This window comes from Bacillus rossius, chromosome 18 (assembly GCF_032445375.1).
Source record: "Bacillus rossius redtenbacheri isolate Brsri chromosome 18, Brsri_v3, whole genome shotgun sequence".
Taxonomy (NCBI): Eukaryota; Metazoa; Arthropoda; class Insecta; order Phasmatodea; family Bacillidae; genus Bacillus; species Bacillus rossius.
Window position 1 is genome coordinate 7,346,977 of NC_086345.1, and position 23,338 is coordinate 7,370,314.

Below are 23,338 nucleotides of genomic sequence, written 5' to 3' on the forward strand. Positions count from 1 at the left end.
CATGGCTTGTTTTTTGATGCATGCCAAGCTGCCCTACCCTCAGATAAACCCAGAAAAACACGTTTTTAAATTTTTCTCCTAAATGTTTACAAAACGAGGGGGGCTTATACGAGGGCGGGGCCTTTGACCGTGCTTTGTTCAGTTCAACGAATTTCCCCACCCTTTCAGAACAGGAGAGAAAGGACAGCTCAAGGTCACGGCTTTGTTTACAGAGCCGTCAACTTTCCATTCGTACTGCGTCCTTTAGGGGTGGCCAAAGTTGTGTTGCCCGCCCTAGACGACTGGTGCGGACATTATGCGAATTTTTAATTTTTTCTTTTAAGGATATATAAATAAAGGGTGCGGACATTATGCGAGGGCGGACATTACGCGAGTGAATACGGTATTTATTAAAAAATATAGTATATTAGTTAACAAATATGACACTTAAATATTTAATCATACTAATTTCTTCAAAACAGTGTAATTTTGACTGATATATGAAGACCTTTTACAGTATAATGATATGTGTTAAGGATGTCTAATACTTGGATCAAATAAAAACAATAATTTATAAATATTTTTGTGTTTGAAAAGATTAAAAAAGTAAACTTTTCACAATCTTTTTTTTTTTTTTTTTTCATAAATAATGATATAAACTTCATGCTATATAAATTACTTTCATTGAATATAATATTTGAAAGATCACATATTTGTCATTACACTTAAGTTATAATTGAAAGTGCTCATTAGTTTTTTTAATTTTATTGCATTTTGGTACTTTGTGGTGTATTGACTTGAAATTTGATATTATATATGTATCTGTTATTTTGGTTTTATCACTATTCACAATATAATTTGTTTGTAGTAATAACTCATTTCAAACTGAATAGTTTTTAAACAATGTGAGACCTCATGCTCACATGTAAGCATGCGAGTTGTAACATTGCATAAACACTTATGTATTTATCTGCAGAAAAGTTGCCCCTGCGTATGGATCACATTTATAATCTTAGACATAAAAAGTCTAACCTTTTCATTGTAAGGTTAGCCCTCGAATAAGGGTCGCACAATGTATCTGTCTCCAGTAGAATACAAGTGAAGTGTTTATGGTCCCTGGTAGTTCATCTCAGTTTATCGACACGTAAGAAATACGGCACTGTTGTTTACCCTCTGTCCGTCTCTCTCCTCGCCATACTTTATTACCTTCCCCCTCATCCTTCTTTTCCTTGCACTATCCAACCAAAAAATACAAAGGAAAAGAAACCTATTTTTTACACCCATGTTTCCCTTCCTAGTCTGTTGTACATTATTTTTTTTTAACTTGTTCCCTTCTCCAAGCAAGAAATAATGGTACGCTACTATTTTTGTCAATTTTTTTTTTGGCCAGTTTCTTCAATAAAATCAAGCACGCCTGTTACTGAAGTTTTGTCACGGAATGTTGGAGTTGAAAGAACGGGAAATCTCGCACAAAAACCAATGTTTGGACACAGCTGCGTCACAAAAACCTGTCGAGATAGACGTGATAATTGTGTACGGTGCCAGTTGACGGCGACAAGAGAGGGAGGGAGAACCATCAACACTTCTGCTTGGCCACACGCACTCACACCCCTCCTCCCCTTTCTCACACTCTGGCTGGTTTCCTCTTCCCATATTGCCAGCCTGGTGGCAGACAGCCACGCCACTTACCGGCGCCTGCTGGGTAGCGTAACAGCACAGTTCATGATGCTTGCACGCTCAGCTGAGGTATTTTAACTAAACAATTTTATTTTACCTATAGTATATTTATTAAAAACATACTCATCCCCAACACCAAGCCCATTTTCAACTCCAATTTTTTCACCCAAATTAAAAATAATCTTTAATATGGATCGCAGTACATGTTATCAAACAAATAATCGGCATAAAATGTGCGACACAATTGCGGGTAAACACAGTTATTAAGAAAATTAACAATACTGTTACTGGAATGGTGTGTTAGTCTACAAGGTTATGTTAGCTTTCATAATTGTGTTTCATGTAGTAACATGGATAGTCTTGAGGTATGATATTTATTTATGACAAATGTCTTAATTAATATTTAAAATTTGTTGGTTAGGTTAAGCTAATCGCTAATGATTACTATTTTTAATTTTAGTTTACTATATTTCAGTAGTTGGTAGTATGAGTATTGGCCGTCTAAATTAGTTTGGAAACAGAGTATTCCTCTGGCACGCTAGCATCACTGGGAACTCCCTCAGGTACACTAGCAGTGGTGCAGTTGATCATTGTTTGTCTTCTGCCGAGGTTGTTACTGCAAGTGGCACGCACATCGTAGAGTTTGTGTTCGGAAAACCCAGCACTTTTGTCCGTGACTGCGCAGCAGTGTGAAAGAACATTCACATTAAAGTATTTCTGTAACCAAAAATCGTGGAACCTCTACTGTGTTTGTTAACCTGAGGGAGCTGACCGTGGTTCAGTAGTTGCTTATGGGGTTTGGTCTATTACTGTATGAAGTCATGTTTGTTGTGATTGGTCGGTTGCCCACGTGACTGCCTTCCTCGTTTCACCTCTGTGAAAGAAGGCAGCTGCGATGTCCAACTAGTTGTCGCATGATTGTTGCCGTGCCTGACTGCGTCGTCTATAACTCAAACTCAAAAGTATGTGACGGAGAGACCAATAAATTAAAGCCTGCTGGTCAGGACCAGTCCGAAGATAAACTTTTTACTTTCCGCAGAATTTTTTAAACTAGAAGTTCAACCCCAGGTGTGTCTGACGGCCCAGGGCCAAGTGGATTGCCTACCGATACGTATCTCGTACTTCTTCTAACTTCAGTTAAAAATTTAACTGAAGGACTTAAGCAACATATTTTTTTTTTTTGTGATCGAGCGATGAGTGACAGTTTTTTTTATGTTTGGGAAAATCATTAGGACTTTGTATGCGAGTTAGCTTCTCTGATATTATTTACTTGTTTTTGGAAAAGAACAATAAACAAAAGCACAGTTTCAAAAAAAACTTTTTTTATTCATGCAAATAATTACTCATCCTAAATCTTGGGCGAAATCAACTTCAAAAAATAAAAACAACTAATTAAACTCTGACTTGCTTAAGTGTCTACTGAAGGTCGACGTCAGGTTGCCCGGCCGGGCCAGTGGTGGTGTGTGGGGTCTGACCGACCGGCTGCTGTTGCAGGAGACGCTGACGGGCTTCAAGTGTCTACTGAAGGTCGCCGTCAGGTTGCCCGGCCGGGCCAGTGGTGGTGTGTGGGGTCTGACCGACTGGCTGCTGTCGCAGGAGACGCTGACGGGCTTCAAGTGTCTACTGAAGGTCGCCGTCAGGTTGCCCGGCCGGGCCAGTGGTGGTGTGTGGGGTCTGACCGACCGGCTGCTGTCGCAGGAGACGCTGACGGGCTTCAAGTGTCTACTGAAGGTCGCCGTCAGGTTGCCCGGCCGGGCCAGTGGTGGTGTGTGGGGTCTGACCGACCGGCTGCTGTCGCAGGAGACGCTGACGGGCTTCAAGTGTCTACTGAAGGTCACTGTCAGGTTGCCCGGCCGGGCCAGTGGTGGTGTGTGGGGTCTGACCGACTGGCTGCTGTCGCAGGAGACGCTGACGGGCTTCAAGTGTCTACTGAAGGTCGCCGTCAGGTTGCCCGGCCGGGCCAGTGGTGTTGTGTGGGGTCTGACCGACCGGCTGCTGTCGCAGGAGACGCTGACGGGCTTCAAGTGTTTACTGGAGGTCGCCGTCAGGTTGCCCGGCCGGGCCAGTGGTGGTGTGTGGGGTCTGACCGACCGGCTGCTGTCGCAGGAGACGCTGACGGGCTTCAAGTGTCTACTGAAGGTCACTGTCAGGTTGCCCGGCCGGGCCAGTGGTGGTGTGTGGGGTCTGACCGACCGGCTGCTGTCGCAGGAGACGCTGACGGGCTTCAAGTGTCTACTGAAGGTCGCCGTCAGGTTGCCCGGCCGGGCCAGTGGTGGTGTGTGGGGTCTGACCGACCGGCTGCTGTCGCAGGAGACGCTGACGGGCTTCAAGTGTCTACTGAAGGTCGCCGTCAGGTTGCCCGGCCGGGCCAGTGGTGGTGTGTGGGGTCTGACCGACCGGCTGCTGTCGCAGGAGACGCTGACGGGCTTCAAGTGTCTACTGAAGGTCACTGTCAGGTTGCCCGGCCGGGCCAGTGGTGGTGTGTGGGGTCTGACCGACTGGCTGCTGTCGCAGGAGACGCTGACGGGCTTCAAGTGGATGGGGAACGTCGCGGCAGACCTCCTGGCCGCAGGCAAGACGGTGCTGTTTGCGTTCGAGGAGGCCATCGGGTTCATGTGGGGGACCAGCGTCCTGGACAAGGACGGCATCTCGGCCGGGGTGAAGGCGGCGGAATTGGCTGCGTTCCTGGACTCCCGGGGGCAGACGCTGGGCGGCAAGCTGGCGGACATCTACGACACGTAAGGCAGTTCTCACTTCATACTTCCTCGCAGAGGGCTCCTACATGATGGTACAACCATTATTTGCCGATCATGCAGTTTTATTCATGGCCAGAGGAATACGCAAACAAGTGAAGCAACCTCTTTCTTACATGCTGTGTGTAGTGGGTTGATTTTGTGCAACATTTATTTTGATAAAGTATATAATTCTTTAGGGTTGTGCGATTCCATGATTTTCAGTTCGATTCGATTCCGATTCGATTCTCACCACGAGTTGAAATTCGATTCCGATTTTGATTCTTTGGGTAACTTTATCTACATAGTCATTAGTCTGGTAGGAATAACTAAAAAAAAAAATTGCATTTATTTTGAACCATATTTAACTTAAATGAATAAGAAAGACAATTCTGGAATAGTACCTATGTAACTAATAAGTTCATTTTAACACTGTTGGGTACCTGAGACCTGCCTAATGTTATACCAGGTACATAACTGAAGGATGATAATATTTACACTATACAACACAATGCAGCTTTAAGTAATTGCTAACGAATAAACACTTTTCAGGTGATAACTGGGTCCCGATTAGAAATGCTTTTAACACTACATTATTTCACGATTAGGCCTGCAGGTATTGATTTAAGAAGGTTAACTGTTTTACACTTTCAGGAGACAGAGTCTCTCTCCGTGCTGTTACGATATTTCCTGCCGAGGAAAACAGGCGTTCACTTGGAACAGATGTTGCAGGAATGCACAATAGTGTTCGCGCAGCATCAGAATAATATCTGTGGCGAACTTGGTTTTCTTGCCACCACTGATTTTGATTAGTAGTACGTTTCTGAATGGGTTCATTTAAGTACAAAAGGATGTCTTTTTCCACCATATCTTTCCGAGTATTTGAACATGATGCATCCAACTTTGCAGACTGTTCTTCAAAGCAACTCCAAACACTTAAATTACACCCTGAGGTTTCAGCTTGGCTTTCTGATATTTAGTCATAAAATTTCCAAAGATGACTGCGGCCCTTAAACTTGCCACAATTTTCATCCATTACTTATTTAATCACTTCACCACTGTTTAAAGATGTCAAATGTTATCAACGGTAACGTCAGCTGCCTCACTGGAGTCACCGAGATAGTGCGATGCGTGCTGCACACAGAAGTATAATTTATTAATTAACCAGCATTTGCACATATGACGTATGCAGCATGGCCTAGCCAGTAGGTTTATTTAAATTAAAACCAATAAGTAACATATTTCTTCGTTTTTTTTGTAAATATGTAGTTTAGCGGTATTTGCGAAAAAAAATGTTAAAAATCCGAAAATACTTTTATTATATGCTCTTTCTCTTCCTCTTTTCATTAAACCCGGCGGAGATAAGAAATTCCAAATACTTTAGGAGATATTGAATTTTTTAGTTTTCATAGTTGGGCGATATTTGTTAAAAATAATTTAAAAATTGCGAAAATAATTTTTCTATGCTCGTTAACTTTCACTTTTCATTAAACCCGGCGGAGATAAGAAATTCCAAATACTTTAGGAGATGTCGAATTTTTTAATTCTCATCACAATACCTGTGCATTCATGCGGCGTATACATTTGTTTTTTGTTTACGCGTATTAATTTTTTTTTTTTTTCGCGACGTAGGTGAACGACTACATCATTTTCTACTAATGGCAAAGGAATTGTACCCGCCTCTAGCTTAGGTGAGTGTTTAACGTTTCAAATTTTAATGTTTTATTTGTTATTTGGACATTGTTGCGCAAGTAATAAGTAAAAAAAAAATAAAATTACGTGAGTTCCTACTGTTCATCCTTTGTCCTGGTTTTTTTTGGTCAGGTCAGTTACATTATAAATACTTTAAAACTAAATAACAATTAAAATTAATTCACATTATTTTTAATGTCCGCTTAGTTTGAAAGTATTTATAATGTAACTGACCTGACCTAATCGACCATTTTAATTAATTAGGCATTCACGAATACACGGCAAAATAAAAAAAATGTGACGGTCTAATGATAGCACAGGTCTTGTATTGCAAAATAAGAACGGCGATATCTCTTAAAGTATTTGGAATTTCTTATCTCCGCCGGGTTTAATGAAAAGAGGAAGTGAAAGAGCATATAATAAATGTATTTTCGAATTTTTAACATTTTTTTTTTCCGCAAATACCGCTAAACTACATGTATTTACCACTAGTTTTTTTCAACAAGATCTGTTCCCCTAAAAACGGAAAAAATACGTAAATATGATTAATTTATTAACTTCACAAAGTTAAACCACACAACGATGATCAGCTTTAATTAAGTTTTGTAAAAGGCAAAAGTATAAACAGTACTTCGATACTGACAGAATGTTAGGATTCAGTGATTTGATTCCTTTGTGTCGGCACGCGCAATCTATGATAAATGGTGGCATTTCAACTGGTCTACACGTCCGGCACCGCTAAAATATTTTCAGGTCGTGAATGTTTTAATGTTGGTTATTCTGGTAACAGAAGGCTGTCACAGAATGGCGATCTTTGTAAATGTCTGGTTGAACAAGGAAATACTTTGACTGTTGACAGAAAATTGTGCGTTGATGGTTGTAAAATTCATTTTTAATACGTGTTATTTATTTTTCAAAACAAATAAACCAACAATGTTTTTTTCCCGTGCAACGTGAGAAATGGTCATGAGTAATATGCCGTAAGTAGGCAGAAATAAAAATGTTTGAGCAGATTGTTAAACTATTTCATAAACAAGCAGTTTTCGTAAGGTATTTATCTTTGCAAGCCTAAACAGTTAGTGGTTCTGAACGTGTAAATTAAATCATACACAATCTTTGAAAAAAATTCAATGTTCGCCCTAACCTATATTTCATAACGTTATGAAATTTGCTTGAGTGAAAGTGCGCGGCAATTTTACGAGTTACATTAATGATAATTGACGAATAAATTTATGTCTAGCAATCAGTTAAACGGTAACTGTCAATTTCTTTCTTCGATTTTTTTTACTCTTGAAAAATTTGCCCGAATTTTTTGATTCCAAATTTTAGTTTCGATTCCGGGTTCAAATAGTTGAGGAATCGAATCGAAGTTGAAATTATCGGGTACCCGCACATCCCTATAATTCTTTCTAATGATAGGTTGCATGAAAGTCTATTTATTTATTTTCCAGTAAAAAAAAAAATATTTATCTAATATTTGTTGCTTTTCTTCAAAATAATTGCCTATTTCATTGTTAACTCAGTGTGACACACGTTTGCAATATTGATTTTTGTGCATTTAATGTGGAACATAAACAAATTTGAGCTATTCTCAGGTAGTAGTTCCCCTCCCCCGTACATTTTTCTGTTTTTTTTTTTTTGTAGTGTTTTATGCAAAAGCGCTAGTCAAAAAGAACTTGTTGGATCATGAAGGAACAAGTGAAATTTAAAAGACCAAGTTAGTGTTTTGTATGAACAATCTGCTTAAGATTTATAATCATCATTTAAGAAAACTAGTGAATTTATTTATTTACTTGGTTTGCTTTTTTCCTGCAGCGGAATATCCTGAGACACAGTTAACGATAGTCTTGCATAAATGTAGACTACTGCTACTGTAGTCAATGAATGGCTAAAAAGTATGCGTGGACATAATATGATCACCTCATGGCTATGAGCAAATTTCTGATGATGGTTAATATGCTGGGTTCCTACAGTCTTAATTTAGTTCATTTCCCTGAGTTTTCCCTGTCTCATTGGTCTGTCTGGCAAAATATTACAATATGAAAACAACACGTACTACCAGAATACATTTTGACCAACATGCATACATGTATGAATATTTGACTGTAAAATTTTATCCTGCTAAAAATACAGTTAGCACTTCAGTAAGAAAGTTGCAAAGTAAATTAACAAGAAGATTTTTGATTACTCAAATAGTTAAAGTGATTTTAATGTTAGTTATGAGTGTTTTTGGTTACTATTTGGACTGTGGATTTTTGTATTTTTTTCTGTTATCTATGTATATGTAATGTTAAAATTTGTGTTTCTTTTGTAAATAAGAATCATTTATTTATTTATTCCGAAGTACTCCTACTGCCTCTATCACAAACTGTTTAATATAAAAATTATGGCAGCAAACTGTCCAGACTGTTTGTTATGAAATAATACTAGATGATTATGTGTAACTACAGGAGAATCCCGTTATAGCGAGCACGGTAATAGCGAGAACACGGCAATAACGAGGTCTTTTTGAGGAATTTACGGCGTGATCGCGTGAAGTGCGCTCCTCTCGCTCGCCACTAGACATCTTGCCGTTGACGCCTGTCACATTCTTCAGCCTTGCAGTCGCCACCTAAGTGCGTGGCTTTAAAAATAGAATCCCGTCCTTTCTTCCTTTTATCAAACTTCCGCTTGGCTTTAAGGTCAAGGTATGCTCGACTCGAATAAACCAAGCCTTTGAATATACATATACTTGTATGCATTTCTTATTATTTAGAAAATAGACAAAATCTATTTTTTCCCACCATTAAACATACCAATGTGCCTTTTTTTTAATATAAATGCTCTTAATTAATTTGTTGGGACATTTTCATTAACGAATAATAACATTGTTTATGTTAGGCCAAGAAAGTCTAAGCCGTCTTTATACTTGTTGCTAATTGATCGCGTTAATAATACACAAATATTTTTAAACTTGTTTGGAATTATTTCAATCGTGACACGTTTACAAACACGTCACGTTATTTATTTTACTATCTGACAAATAGTAGGCACTACCGTATTTATTTCCAAATTGCTAGGACAGTTTTCTTTGTTACTTTTGTTTCGGTCAGTTGTTGGGGTATCTGTCCGGGAAGGGGGTGGTGATGGTTTGAGTTTAATCTTAAATTGATTTTCAAAAAAAGTTTACAGGGTTCTTTAAGGGCGCGGTTGAACAGAATTTTCAATTTGGCACTATTTATAGCTGTAATTTCTGGCGTTCAAATATGATTACTGAAAAAGGTATTCATGTATATACAGTAGAACTCTGTTATAACGAATCTGAAGGGAGTAGTTTATATGTTCACAATAGAGGGGAAACTTTATATCTGGGAAAACTTTTATATTGGCAATACATACTCAAAAGCAAAATCTTAACTACACATAGGCCTAAGCCATGAAAAGAACGAATGAAAATACTCAAAGCAACAGTTTTATGAGCAAATGCAGATAATATTTTTAATGAACTACACTTTCTATTACCTAATGGTTCTTGGAAATCGGCGTATTATCCTTTTTTCGGGCATTTAATACTCTGTGACGTTATCGCAGCTTGAGAAAGAAGATTGTTCAGCTTGTTTAATATTGTACTTAATGTGGATGTTGCAATTCCCAGTTCCTTTGCTATTAACACGTGCGGGACAGTGGGGTTTAAGTCTGTCTACCTTTTCAATAATGTCCAGTTTATCTCGCACAGATAATGCCTTACGTTTTTTAACGCGTTTTTCACCTATTTTATGTATGTATTTCTTATTGAAGCACATTTGCAGCTTAATAACACGTAATTATTTTTACCGTGAAAAGTAAATAAACGAAAAATAACGAGTCTGGTGCATCAAAGATTACAACGTATCATTTAGTATCGCAGTTGCTAAAGCTGGAACGAAATTTTCTCACTTTCTATGGAAACATTTTGTCCACAGAGTTCTATCTAGTGGTAGTCTTACGAACCTTACTCGATCAAAATGTCCGAAACGTGAACGATAAAAATGAGACGTAAAAATATTGAATTTGCTGCTATAATGTACATACGTATTTGTGTGGCGGTAATTTATTTATAATTTTGATAACATAATAAATGTACACGTGTTCGCCCATTCTTTAACTATGCAGGGAAAACTATTTTTTATTTTGACCAAACTGATCACCATTTTTGGCTACACGTAGCCTACCGAGGCCACTCGAATACGACTTGTTTATAGAGGTTTGATTGACTCGAGGTCTCTCGTGCTCCTCGGGAGTTGAAAGAGTTGGGAGCGAGTTGACCTGCGGGCAAAAAGAGTCGGTAACTTTTAATACACGAAGAAAACGCGATTTGTTGTTAAACAATGATGGGGGAAAATATAGCAGACATCGTGAGAAATTTGTTTGGAAATGAAGATTCATATGAAGATGAAGTTGTTATTGATTTACCATATATTGGACTACAAATAATGAGAGAGCTTGATAAAGGTAAAAAAAAAATATAATTATTGCTTTTTGACTTTAAACCGCCTGTAGTATGCATAAGCTAACCTGTACTAGGAAACTATTGCAAATCTTTTGATTGTTAAATAAAGGACGCCGAATAAGTTATATTGTAATGTTTTTCCGCTTCAATGTCGTCATCTATTAAAATATTACCGTCATCACCAAATGTAGCTTGATAACATATTGACTCCATCGTGAAAGTCGCGCCAAAACAACCAGCAGACGACTTGCCCTCGCAACTCTTCCTCGAGAGGAGGAGCATCGAGAGCATGACCTGAGTGACCTGAGAGCAACTTGCCCCCGCGAGTAAAACGACCATCCGCCATACTGCTTCCTGACAAGGGCGCACCCGAGAGTTGACAGGTCAAAAAGAGACCTAGAGTCAAACAAACCTTATAATATGAACAGTGGACAATCGAGTAGTGTGTTGCTGAGAAAAACTTCAATGTGATCCAGAAGAGACGTTTTGTGAAAAAACTTTTAATTATATGAAAATATTTGAGATAAATGTGCATTATGTCGGCAAAATTTGTTCGTGGTACACGGGAAAACGTATCAACATTGACAAAAGTTGTGCGCTATATCCAATAAATTAATACAAAACCTCACATTATTTTGCCGGGACTGAGACTGAAATTCACAATAAACGGGAATTCATTATAGGCGGGTTCACTATAAACGGTAGATTAATAAAGGTTATTTTAAAAAGTATAATAGGAGTTCCAATGGTTAGTATTTTTTTCAGTGTGAAAAAATTGCCATAATTTATAATGCAACATATGTGCTGTAATACATGAGAATTTCAAAGAAAACTTTTAAAATAACAATTGAAACTATAAAAAAAATTATATTATAAGAATAATCACTTTTTCGTACGGAATTAGCTCCTAAACATTGAATGGAATATTATATTAAAGTTTTAAAATAATTTATTTCTCTGTAGTAGCATTCAATCAACATTTGAAAACTACATTTTTTGATCGAAAAACACATTTTAAACACATTATACTTAACATAGTTGAAAGAGGAAATTCCGTAGATTTTGAATTGGTACTTGCAGGTTTACGTAGCCCGTATAGATTTTGAATGGCATGTGAAATACTTGTGCACCGCGCGCGGCAGCGTTCGGGTGTACTTCGAAACGCGCCGAAAGAATGCACCACTACTAGCAAACCGCGAAGGCCGTGCTCAGTGTTGCCAAGTCCAATTTTGTGTCTTCGCAGAGAGAGAGGAACGGGTTTTTTGAGATCTGTTGCCGTATTGCTTTGCAATAAATGTGATATTTAGCACAATTTTAATTCTGCAGTTATTATTATAACATATATATTTAAATAACGTATTTTGAATAGAGTTACCTTGTGAGGGAGACTAAACAAGCTTTGCAAATTTAGTCTCTGATTGATTTAATTAATAATGTAAAAATTAGTTCATTTTCACGAGAATATCATCGGTTGAAGAAATCAAAGAAAGCTGTCGCAAGAGAATTGTACTTTCGGAATAAGAAAATTGAAAAATCAAATGACGAAAACACTCAAGATATTGAGCAATCGCCGCTTGCATCACTGTTATAAACAGTTTTGTTAGTTATGCTTATTGTTACGCTAACATAGAATTAGGTAACATAGTGTCTGTTTTATGTTTTTCACGTAAGTTAATTGCAGTTGCTCAAAATATTCAAAGTGTTTATTGTTTTCGCGATCAACACATTTTCTAATAAAAAAAAAAAAAAAGTGAAGGATATAATTGAGACCTTTGTTTCTTGTTTGTAAATTTTATTTAATCCAGAATTCTAACTTCACCAAACTAATAATAGTTGCAGAACTGTATAAATGTGAACACTTGAATGGCAGCGGCCAGTGTGGGCTAGGCGCCGGCCTGCGGTGCACGAGGACCCGGGCTCGGATCCCGGCTCGGGCAGAGCTGTTGTGGTGTTTGTTCTTCACGCCATTCTGCGGAAGGCAATAGCGAAACCATCGCAGAAACATGTCACGTAGAGAACCTAGGAGGGCAGTGGTTCTCTCCCCGACGCCTCTCGGGTCGATACCTGCCTTCGTGGCGGATCACGCTTTCAATAAGTAATAGTATGGTAATATCATTTACCGAAGGGAGAGGGGTCCAGGCCATAACAGGGAGTTAGTTTTAACTGGTGCAAAGTATTCAAATAATTCCTAACTGAACACTTTGAAAAAAAAATATGTACTGTCCTACCATACACAAATTTATGTAAACATTTTGCAAACTGATGTATCCTTTGACTACAAAAGCTTATTTTACTTATTTTTTGCTTATTTGAGCACCTTAAAGTTGCAAAATACGAAGAAACTGCGATAAGTTACAGACTGTTTAAAAAATTGTGAGTGCAATATTATATTGTTACGGCCGCGACGAGCTGCAGTTGTGCGTGTTTCTGTGTCGTTTCAGCCCGCCTGTTCCTTCCCCTCGCCAAAGTAATTTTCTCCTGCGACATCCTACACTTTGGCGGTGCGCACTATCTTATGTCTGCCTCGCGTGATATCTCACCCTTTGTTATACATAAGTATGATATATACATAATTCTATATTGTTTGGTTTGAATTTTATGAAATTCCGTGCTTCACCACATGTAGCACGTACATGGCATTTCAATTTCTCCCCTCACGATAACAGCAACAGTCAATCTTTTTATAATTGAGTGTGTGTGTATATATACGCACACATAGTAATTTATTTATTGGAAGTCGGAAGGGACCAGCAGCTATATTTAAGATGTGTGATGAATGGGGCAAACATGGAATACTTGAACGAAAGGGAGAAAAAAATTGTGTTCCTTGCGAAAACAAGCCGACCAACAACTTTGTTAGGACAATTAAAAAAAAAATTGTTTAACCGACCCGGAATCAAACCTGTATCACCTTCACAGCTATTATAGTAGTAGCCATGGGCGCAAATCTGTAGGATTTCCAGGGGGGGCCCATGAATTCTATGGTTTAAGAATTTTGCGCTAGAGGTCAACCGAAACAAGTCTTCTCTGGATGATAAGCTCGTATGTTATACACTTTATTTTTACGTAAGTGATATTAACAATAAAGCAGAGCAACATATGTTTTAGTATTTATTAATTAATGACTATAAGAAGTGATCTCTCAAACATGTTTGAATAATTTGCTAACCTAAATACATAAAATATCCATGAAAAAATCTATAAAAATAATATACGTGAAGATAATGCAAATAGATAACACCACCCCACCCATACATTACCATTTTCCAAAAGTGTTTATTCTAATTTCAGATCTTGAAGCAAAATCTTTAGCTAATTCGTGTAAACTAAGTTCATCCAAACGACTTTTGTGAACATGACACACAGTCACTAAGTTGAGACGGATTTGAGTCATGGTACTTCTTAACCATGTCTTCAGACGCCTCAGAGCTCCCATACAACAAACGTGAAAACAGAATATAATTTCACAAATGATGTATTTCTGTTGCCGCTATAACAAGAAATACTAAAACAGAATAAAATAACTGTTTAGGTGGGGCTCCCATACAACAGACATGATTTCTTTTTGCCGTTTTTATAGATAATGAATGGTACGGAACCCTTTGTGCGCGAGTTTGACTCGCACTTAGTCGGGTTTTTTATGCCACATCTCATAATTACTGTGATTCAAATGCTGTTCGTGAAATTCTTTGTTCACAGTTTTTGATGCGCCCTAAAAACCCAAAGCGCCAAAGCTAATAAACGGATCAACATCAAATGAACGATCTAATCATATTAAAACCCTTAAAGACTATTTTATTTAGTAAAGGCATCAACCAGGTAAAAAAGAAAAAAACTTAATGACACAAATGAAAAATCTCAGAGATAGAACTATGAAATTTATCCTACAGCTAATTGAACCACATACATTTCTCGGCTTATATTTAGTATAATCAGTATTTTGGCAGTGAATTATATATTTAGTTAAAATATGCCGCTTGATTAGTTATTAAAGAGACGCGTTTGCTTCCTTATTAACTTAAATACGGATGTGTAACGTTTAAATACTTCTTTCTCACTTTTACTTCTGTTTACTCGTGCAGTGTTGCAGTTATCAAATAACAAATGTTATAAAGTGACTATCGGCCATGAATTGTGAAAAATTATCGTTTGATAATAAAAGGAGAGTGAATTTAAATTCCATACTGACGAGGAAAAAAATTATTCCCTGTATATTCACATGTAACGTACAGAGCAGCTAGCCTTACAGAATGGAGATGAGCTAAAAAAAATTCCAGAAAATGGTATATAAGTTTTAGTTCGTAAATAAACTAAATTCTGCTATAATTACTGTTAAAGTATTAAGTTGTTTATTTACTGGAAAAAATAACATTACATAATAACTTAAATAAAATATATTACCTAAATAATAGTCACTACTTATAAAACAATCAAGCTTACCAGGTGAGAATTAGATTCTGTTTTCCGTTTCTTCCGCGTCACGAACTTATCCATGTTGATGTTTGCCAAGAAAGCAGAAGACTGGCGCACACGAGAGCAAAACCACTTTAAAAACAGACTACCTGAAACCTATAATACTGTCGTTTCAGAGGACAAGTTAGTGTGGGTAACAATGGGGAGGAAATGCTAACTGAACCCTACCCTAGCTTCGTCCTTTGGAATGAACGGTTTCTAGGAATTAAGGGTTTCAAAGTTCTCACTGGAAAACTCCATACCATGGCTTTCGCAGAAGGGGTAAGGGAAAATAACTACGGAACTCGAAGGTAGGAATGTAAAGCATGTCAAAGCGTCTGTGGTCGTTGTAAATAATAATCTGATATATATATATATATATATATATATATATATATATATATATATATATATATATTGTGTACACCATTAACTTTAAAATCACGAAGTGGGCCCCCCCAAGAAGGGGCCCATTAATTCCAGGGGGGGCCCGGGCCCCCCTGGCCCCCCCGGGATCTACGCCCATGGTAGTAGCTACTGTTTTAAATGATTCATGATTTTCGTTGAGGCAATTCTACAGGAAATGTTGTGCTTAAAATATAAAAATTAGTAATAAAATGTTTTGAAGGTTACTGTAATTAAAACTAAGGTAATGTTTCCATGACTTAAAAGGAAAGTAATCACACTAATATACTACTGGCTTCAGTTTCTAAAATTAGTCTTAAACTACCACTTGCTAAGCGTCCGATTTTCGGATGAGACATAACGTGACGTTCAGTGTCGGGGATGTAAACCTCTTTTTTAAACATGAAATCCCCACTTTTATTAATGGCTTTCTGTCAGTTTTCCTGTAGCATTTACGATATTACACACTTGATTAGTAGCAGACTGTGCATACTTTTTTTTGATCTCTGCTAATATTTGTGAAATAGGTACTTGTTATTTCAGTCGTAATAAATTACCGTGATACCTTTGACACTGACTCATTACTGTCAAGATAATGGACATTTGACCATTTTAAATATAACAGTGTTTAAAACATTTTTCATGCAGAACTTTTTAGTTTTACTTTTTATACCGATAATTAATGTTACCTTAGTGAATCACTCTTTTCATATTTTCGGAATTCAAAATTCAAAATTGACGGCCTATGAAGTGAAATGCACTATCTGCCTACAATAGAAAAAACCACCAAAGTAATTAACCTTAATTGTTATTTGTTTCTGCAACACTGAAACGTTTGTTTTTTTGTAATTTATTTATTAGCCTTTATTTCAAGCAGTTATAATAAACTCATTTCTTAAAACATACAAAAAATACTGCATGAGCGAATGGCGCTAGTATTCGTACAACAAAGGTTGTCGCACTGTATCGCAGTAGCCTAACATGTGTCCCATTCACGTTTTATGCAGAATACATGCGCGGATGTACCACTTCGGACATACGTATCCCACAATAATTTATAGCTGCAATACACAGAGTAAGGTCATAGTAGCCGAGGACTGACCCTCCGAGCCAAGTCCAGTGAACACGCAAGGCATCTAGACTGTTCGTTCAATGAGAACGTTTGGAACCATAATGTGGGTCCGCAAACATGGCCAGTGACAACTACTATGTATTTGGAGGGTCAGTAGCACCAGCTGTAGCATGATATTAAGGGCCGGATTTAGGGGAGGGCAACCGGGGCGAAAGCCCCGGGGCCTCCACAAACGGAGGGCCCCCACAAACGGAGGGCCTCCACAAACGGAAGGCCCCCACAATAGAGACTTCGGAAAAAAAATCTTTCAAATTCCGACAAGTAAACACTAGTATTTATGTATGTTTTTTTTTAATACTAAGAAAATCTACTTGATTTCAAAATAAATTATTTATTGGAAAACTCGACTGAAAAAAATGTTTCATTTTATTTGGAAAATAATTTGGGTCCAGGGGGCCTCCACTCCTCTGTTGCCCTGAGGCCTCCAGACCTCTAAATCTGGCCCTGATGATCTTATTCAGGAGAATATCCGACTTATGTATGCTTCCATGTGAGATTGTAACACCATCTGTCTCCATGTTACTGGCTGGCCCATGCCTACTAAGACATTGCATCTTACAAATGTTGGTTCCCTGCAAAACATGATTTGCGTATTACAATAATTTTAAGTGCTGTGTATACATTTTTACAATGTCTGTTCCGCATGCGTGCTATGGTACTTTTAGAGAAAACAATTTTTTTTTTGTTGCAAATGTGAGTATTTTGATGTGGTTTGTTTTTGTAGATTAATTAATATGTTTCTAATTATTTGCATTTATTGTTCCGAAATTTGTAAATTAATATAGGGTAACTTGGTAAATACTAATAATTTCATCGGGCCTATGATTTGCGTCTATGCCTGGACATTAATTGCTGCCTTATATTATTGACACCTCCATTCTCATGTCGATTTTAGCTCATATTACGTATTGAATTCCTGCACAATATTTACACAACAAGGCACTCTGGATTTTAAATGGATTGAATGTTTAAATATTGCGGTATTGCATTGAAAGTTAATGTGACCAACCAATTACATTAAACAGTGTGGGATTGGGATAATCAGGAAACTAAAACTAGATGTGTTATTTCTCAAAATTTATTTCTTGATATGTAATAAAATAAATGATAGAATCATGTTATATCTTGCTTATCCATTGTAATTTCTCTATTACTGTGAATACTATTAACGTGGTTTAAATATAAAATATATTATTTGCGTACTGCCACTGAAGATGACAATGTGGGAAAAACGTTGTACTTAAATAAAATGTAAATTTAAAAAAAACGCTAATAACAGCCAGCAAAATCTAAATATTTTACTGTTATTAAACAAACTCTATGTACTGTATTTCTTTAATTATTTTTGTACTGCTTAACATTGTAATAAAATGATTGTAACTTACATTCTTTTTACTAATAATTTTAATTATAACTGCTGTATTACTAGTGTTTTATTTTTTAGTATGTAGTCACACTCAAGTTTTTGTATAATTAATTACTGATATGTCATGTACTGCGAAGAGTTTTGTCACACCACCAAAATGTTACTTTGCAAAAATTGCAACTTTGATATGTTTGAATTGGGTTGGCATAAAAGGAGACTTTTTAACAATGGTAACAGTTTCAATTTATATTCTTCTATAATTAATACTAAATATGTTTTATACAGTAATTTTATCCCATCAAAATCGCCCTTCTTTTCACAGTGATCATTTCATGAATCATGTATGATAGTGTAAATATTATATATATATATATATATATATATATATATATATATATATATATATATATATATATATATATAATATACATACTGTATATTGGATCTTGACATACTGTTCTTGCGAAATTATCATATGTGGCATACTACCTATTGAAAGTGTACTTGCATAAGACTCAAGAGGCATTTCAAGTTAAAACATGTCTAATAGAATATTTATGTAGCCGCTAACTGTATCAGAAGGTATGTTTATGAGGCTGTTAAATTCGCTTATTAGTTTCTACTCATTTTTATACTGTTTCATGATGTGACACTAAATATAATGTGCCGCCAGATATATGTAAAATTTTTGTAGGATAATTAAAGTACATAATTGTAACTTAAAAACCTTAGTGAAGTTTATTTTTAAAGGTTAATTACCAACAGAATTACTAGCAGTGAGCGGCAGGGAAATAATGGACGTCGCAACGAATATTTGGCTATGAAATACATAATGTCTACCGTCACTTGCAAATCAACATAAAATTGTGCCGTTTCAGTGCCACTTTCAGGCCCAAATGTATGAATTTAAATTTAATTTTTAATTTTTTAAAGAAGAAAACCAAATAATAAATTTGTAATTTTTATTTTATTAAATTTTGTTTCCATTACTGTACACTCCGACGTAATCTTGTGCAACCCAGTGCACCTGCGCTTGTTCGCAGGCTTCAAACAGATACTGTTTGCTGACGATTTGCGATCGCAGCATCCCGGCCGCGGTTCGCGTCACGCCTTCCCTATGTAACGGAACGACTTTCGCGTTAGCAAACGCTACCCCAACCCCACTGCTAGCAACTTTCATTTCTCGGAGGCAAGCATACGTAAGGGTTTTGCAAGCATGCCTCTGGACCAAGTTACAGCCAGCGGCGACGCCTCGAGACAGTCCACATGACGCCTTTCCCAGGCGACTTAGCAAATTTAAACCCCCCTTCCCTCATCACCCACCGGTGGCTTCACGGGAACTACAACCCGGAGCATCGACCCCCAGTGAACCCAGGCGGGGACATTGCCTCCCCAAGGACATTCCCACTTGTCAAACAGAGCCCTCAGCGAAGTCTAGCGGCGGGAAAAATCCCTAACCTTGCTCTGAGCGCTGGTCGCGAGCGCGCCCACTGCACTCTAGCGGACGTTTCTGTGACCCTCCAGACAGGTTCTCGTCTTGGCCACCAGAGTGCAATACTCATCCCTCCCATAAGAGACAGCTTGTCACAATCGACCTTGGCAGCAGTCGCAGTGCGATTGCGATTTTAGTTCGCCTACGACTCGCGTGAGAGCGCAGCGAACAGGTTGCAGTCTGCTTCGCCCCTTCGGGCATCTCCGGACACCTTCGGGCAATCACCACCACCCCCTTCTTTGGCTGGGGGCAGTTTCTTACTTTAATTAGGTGCCCCGACGCCATTTTTTGAAGATTCGGCGGGCAGCATCTGGTCTGTGCGGACCACGCGTCGCGATCCGTGAGAGTCAATCTCTGTTGTTCGACCAAGACTCAACACTACGTCATGTAGTCGCCAACGTCAAGGCATAGAGGCCTCAATCTTCTTATTTTTAAATTTTGCTGCCCGCAATAGTTTTTTTTGTTAATCTAAATTTATTTCATTTTCTCTAACCATGATTATCAAGAACTTCCGTGCCGCGAGCTGCTTTCCCTGCTCCTGGAGGCAGCCGACATGAACTTCACCCCGCTGTTTTGGGCGGGGTCCAAGTTTAGCTCCAAATTCAGCCTCCAAGTTTAGCTCCAAAATCAGCCTCCAAGTCGAGCTCCAAGTTCCAAAATTAGCTGCTAGCTGCAAGCTCCACTCCAAGTTTAACTCCGAGTTTCTACTAAAAATTATTTCTTCTGGACGTTAATCAATTGAAACCTCCGGTGCCAGGACACAGGACATAATTAAATCTCAATGTAAATTTTTTTTGAGCCTGCGAGCTAACTTAAAACCAGTATTAAATTCCAGAGGTATTATGGTGTTACTTATATATGTATTTTGTTGCCCCGGGGCTCCCTCCATTTTGTAGTCAAGATGTTTTCATACCAATGTAATTAAAAGATAAAATCAAAAGTAAATTAGTTAAGTAAAAGGGCACTTATATAAATCAAACCACCAGTCTTGTTATTTCATTAGTATTCATCCCCGATCCACATAGCCTACTAGAGTTGCTAGGAGGTTATAAATAAAATTATTTTATACGACGTCTGGGCACCTCTGTGATTTTTGTTTTTATTGTTTTGTTTTCTGGGCTGACACTTCCAAGGCCTTAATTTAATTAAACACTTTGAGTGTTTACTGGCAGCCCAGCGTTCGTAATAAAATGATAGTGAGAATATAATCGTAGTGTAAGATAATGTGTCTTTCATAATAGTGCTTTTGATATATTGTTTGTACCGTCCACTCGCTGCCTCATCCTCGCGTTCAGCCGGCCGCCTGGGTCAGACAGCCGCGCGCCCCTGGGAGGGGAGGGAGCAGTCTGGCAACGCTGCGCGGAGGCGTTAGGCACTCACGGATGAGGGGAGAAGGGAGGTTTCCCAGATCTCGCGTGCTTCAGTTTTAAGGCCAAACAGAGCAGCGACACAACCTCCCTGCTCGACGACTCTCTCGCGACTGAACCGCGCTGGGACCGGCCCTAGCCTAAATACAAGCACGCGTAGTAGTGGGGGACATCGCTTTGAGACCCCTAATGACAACACGACCGCAAAATAATGTTTCGGAACAGTGACGATTTTTTCGACTTGAACCGCACCCTTAAATGAAAAAAGTGAATACTGGTATGGCAAAATAAGAGTAGATGGGGTGGGACTGTACTCTACTTTAAGATACCAAGTAAATTTTTTTTTTACATAATTTTTTACACGTGTAATGACTTACAACCGGTATCACCAAATAAAATTTCTATCTTTTTTTGGCCTCCCCCCCCCCCCCCCTTCTCTTCTGCAATACTTACAATCCGCATTATTGCACTATTAACATTACGTTACACATTAAATTGTTTGCATTTCATTCACACCATTACATACACATGACTCTACATATATATTTACTTGTATTTAATCTTACCTTATTAACATTTCTTCTAAAATTTAAATTTACTTTTGCTTTTAAACTATTTCCATTAGTTTGTTGCCGGCTGTTCCATTTCTCTCACAAACTTTGAAAACAATTAGACATCACTTTCCTCTCCTACGTTAATACCAAAACATAAAAAAATTGCACTGAGACTAACTTATTAAAAACCTCTAAATTATGGTGGACCATGTTAACTCTTGTGTGACAACATGTTTCTTTGAAATATTCTGGTCATAAAATAATAGTTTCCTTGATGAAAATGAATTATCATAGAATGTGAGCAACATTGTGATGCTAGTAATGATGTCATTGATAGCATGGGTATCATCCATTTTCTGTTATTTATGTAATTCTTTGCTATTGTTTGTTGTGTGTCTCATGTAATAGGTATTGTCAATAATGAGTAACTATCATGAGGGTCCTCGAGAAACGCTTAGGGCCCGGGAGCAGATAATTTTGTCGGGCTCGTCTCTGTTAAACAATGAAATCTAAGCTCCTCTCAGTTAAACAATGACTAAACATTACTGTGGCCATAATTGTAAATGTGTTCTGGGTGTACTGTATAACTTATAAGGTTTCCAAAGAATTATATTAGCAATAGGCTTGTAATTTTAATCCTGTTGGGATAAAACCAAGCATTAAAAATTTTTTTAAACACAACTGCCCCCTTCCCCCCCCCCCCCAAAAAAAAAAACCCTCCAACCCACCATTGTGATGACCCTAATTATTTTGACATATTTTATTTATTATTAAAAACAACCATATAGGCAGTAGTCAAGACAATGCTGAAAAGTTAAGTGATAGACTAGATTCTTTCATGTAAATGTTTTTCCTTTATTTTTGGTACCATTAAAAAAAATTAATTACAAAACTTGGTGACCCAAAGATGGTGAATTTGTAAACATGTCAGTTCAGTTGTTCTGTGGTGATGTGTTGGTAGGGAAGAAACTTTTGATTGTAGCTGGTTGTTGGCTGTTCACTGTAACAAGTAGTTCGTGCATGGGTATTTCAGTGTCTGATCGTGTTACAGTTCAAACTTTTTGAATATGCTGTTTTCTGTAAGTATTTTGAAAATTAATTTTTTTTAAGAAACAATTAATCACTAACCATTTTTACTTCAAATATTGTTACCTAGTATGTGCTTAATTCTGACAGTTATGGAGTCTGTACAGTACTATAGTGTGTCTCACGCTCGCATTGCAATGTGCAGTGTGGCAGGCATCTGCTGTCTTTCCAATACATTAGTTCTTCTGTGAGATTGGTCCTTATCCCAGCATGCGTCCTAGTAAAACCACATGAACATTTAAACATTTTAAAGTGATTATTTTGGGAAGTAATGTTTTGTTATTGCCGAGCATTAGAAGTTGTCTAAATGTGTTAATTTTCACAACCCTAAGACTATTTTTAAGGGATGAAAGAATTAAATAAATAACCAAAATCTTGCACCACCTTATGGGTGAAGTTTCATAATGATAGTAGCATACAGCGTGTTAGCCCATTATATGGGCTACCTTTGTTCTTAATTTCAACCAAATTGTTTTAGTAGTAAAAACATAATTCAGTATCAAACATCCAAAGTTGTACATTTATATTAAGCCTAAATCAATAACAGGGCCAGATTTGCATCAGTGTTAGATGTGAGATGCACTTTACTGGCTCTCAATTGAATCCAGTCCCTTGCAGTTCTATTCTGTTGTTGTAAGGAATGTAAATATTTATTTGAAACTGTTGAATTGTTCAGCCCTTTCTTTGCTGCTGAGTTTTATTTCCATGACAAATACATATTTTCATTGGAAAGGTGTAAAATATTGACTTTCGTTTTGCAGCTATGGGCATCATATCTCTCTCAACTCATATTATTTTTGTCATGATCAAGAAGTCATCAAGAAGTTGTTTAATCGTTTACGTAACTTCTCAGGAGAGAAAGATACAGTGAGTAACATTTTAACATTAAAACAGTAGTTGGTCAGGTGGCTGTCGTTTCATTCAATGTAGCTTTGC

The 23,338-nt window shown here is 37.6% G+C and overlaps 1 protein-coding gene across 2 annotated transcripts in view; it reads left to right on the forward strand.

Moving 5' to 3' along the window:
- The window catches only part of LOC134541468 (phosphopentomutase), a 67,978-nt gene that overhangs the window by 34,580 nt on the left and 10,060 nt on the right, over nt 1–23,338 (forward strand). Inside the window, exons 7-8 of one of the 2 annotated variants that reach the window (XM_063384949.1) lie at nt 4,171–4,394; nt 23,164–23,269. In XM_063384949.1, the coding sequence (XP_063241019.1) occupies nt 4,171–4,394; nt 23,164–23,269 (330 nt within the window). The remainder of the gene's footprint in view (nt 1–4,170; nt 4,395–23,163; nt 23,270–23,338) is intronic. The other variant, XM_063384951.1, reaches the window with a different exon arrangement.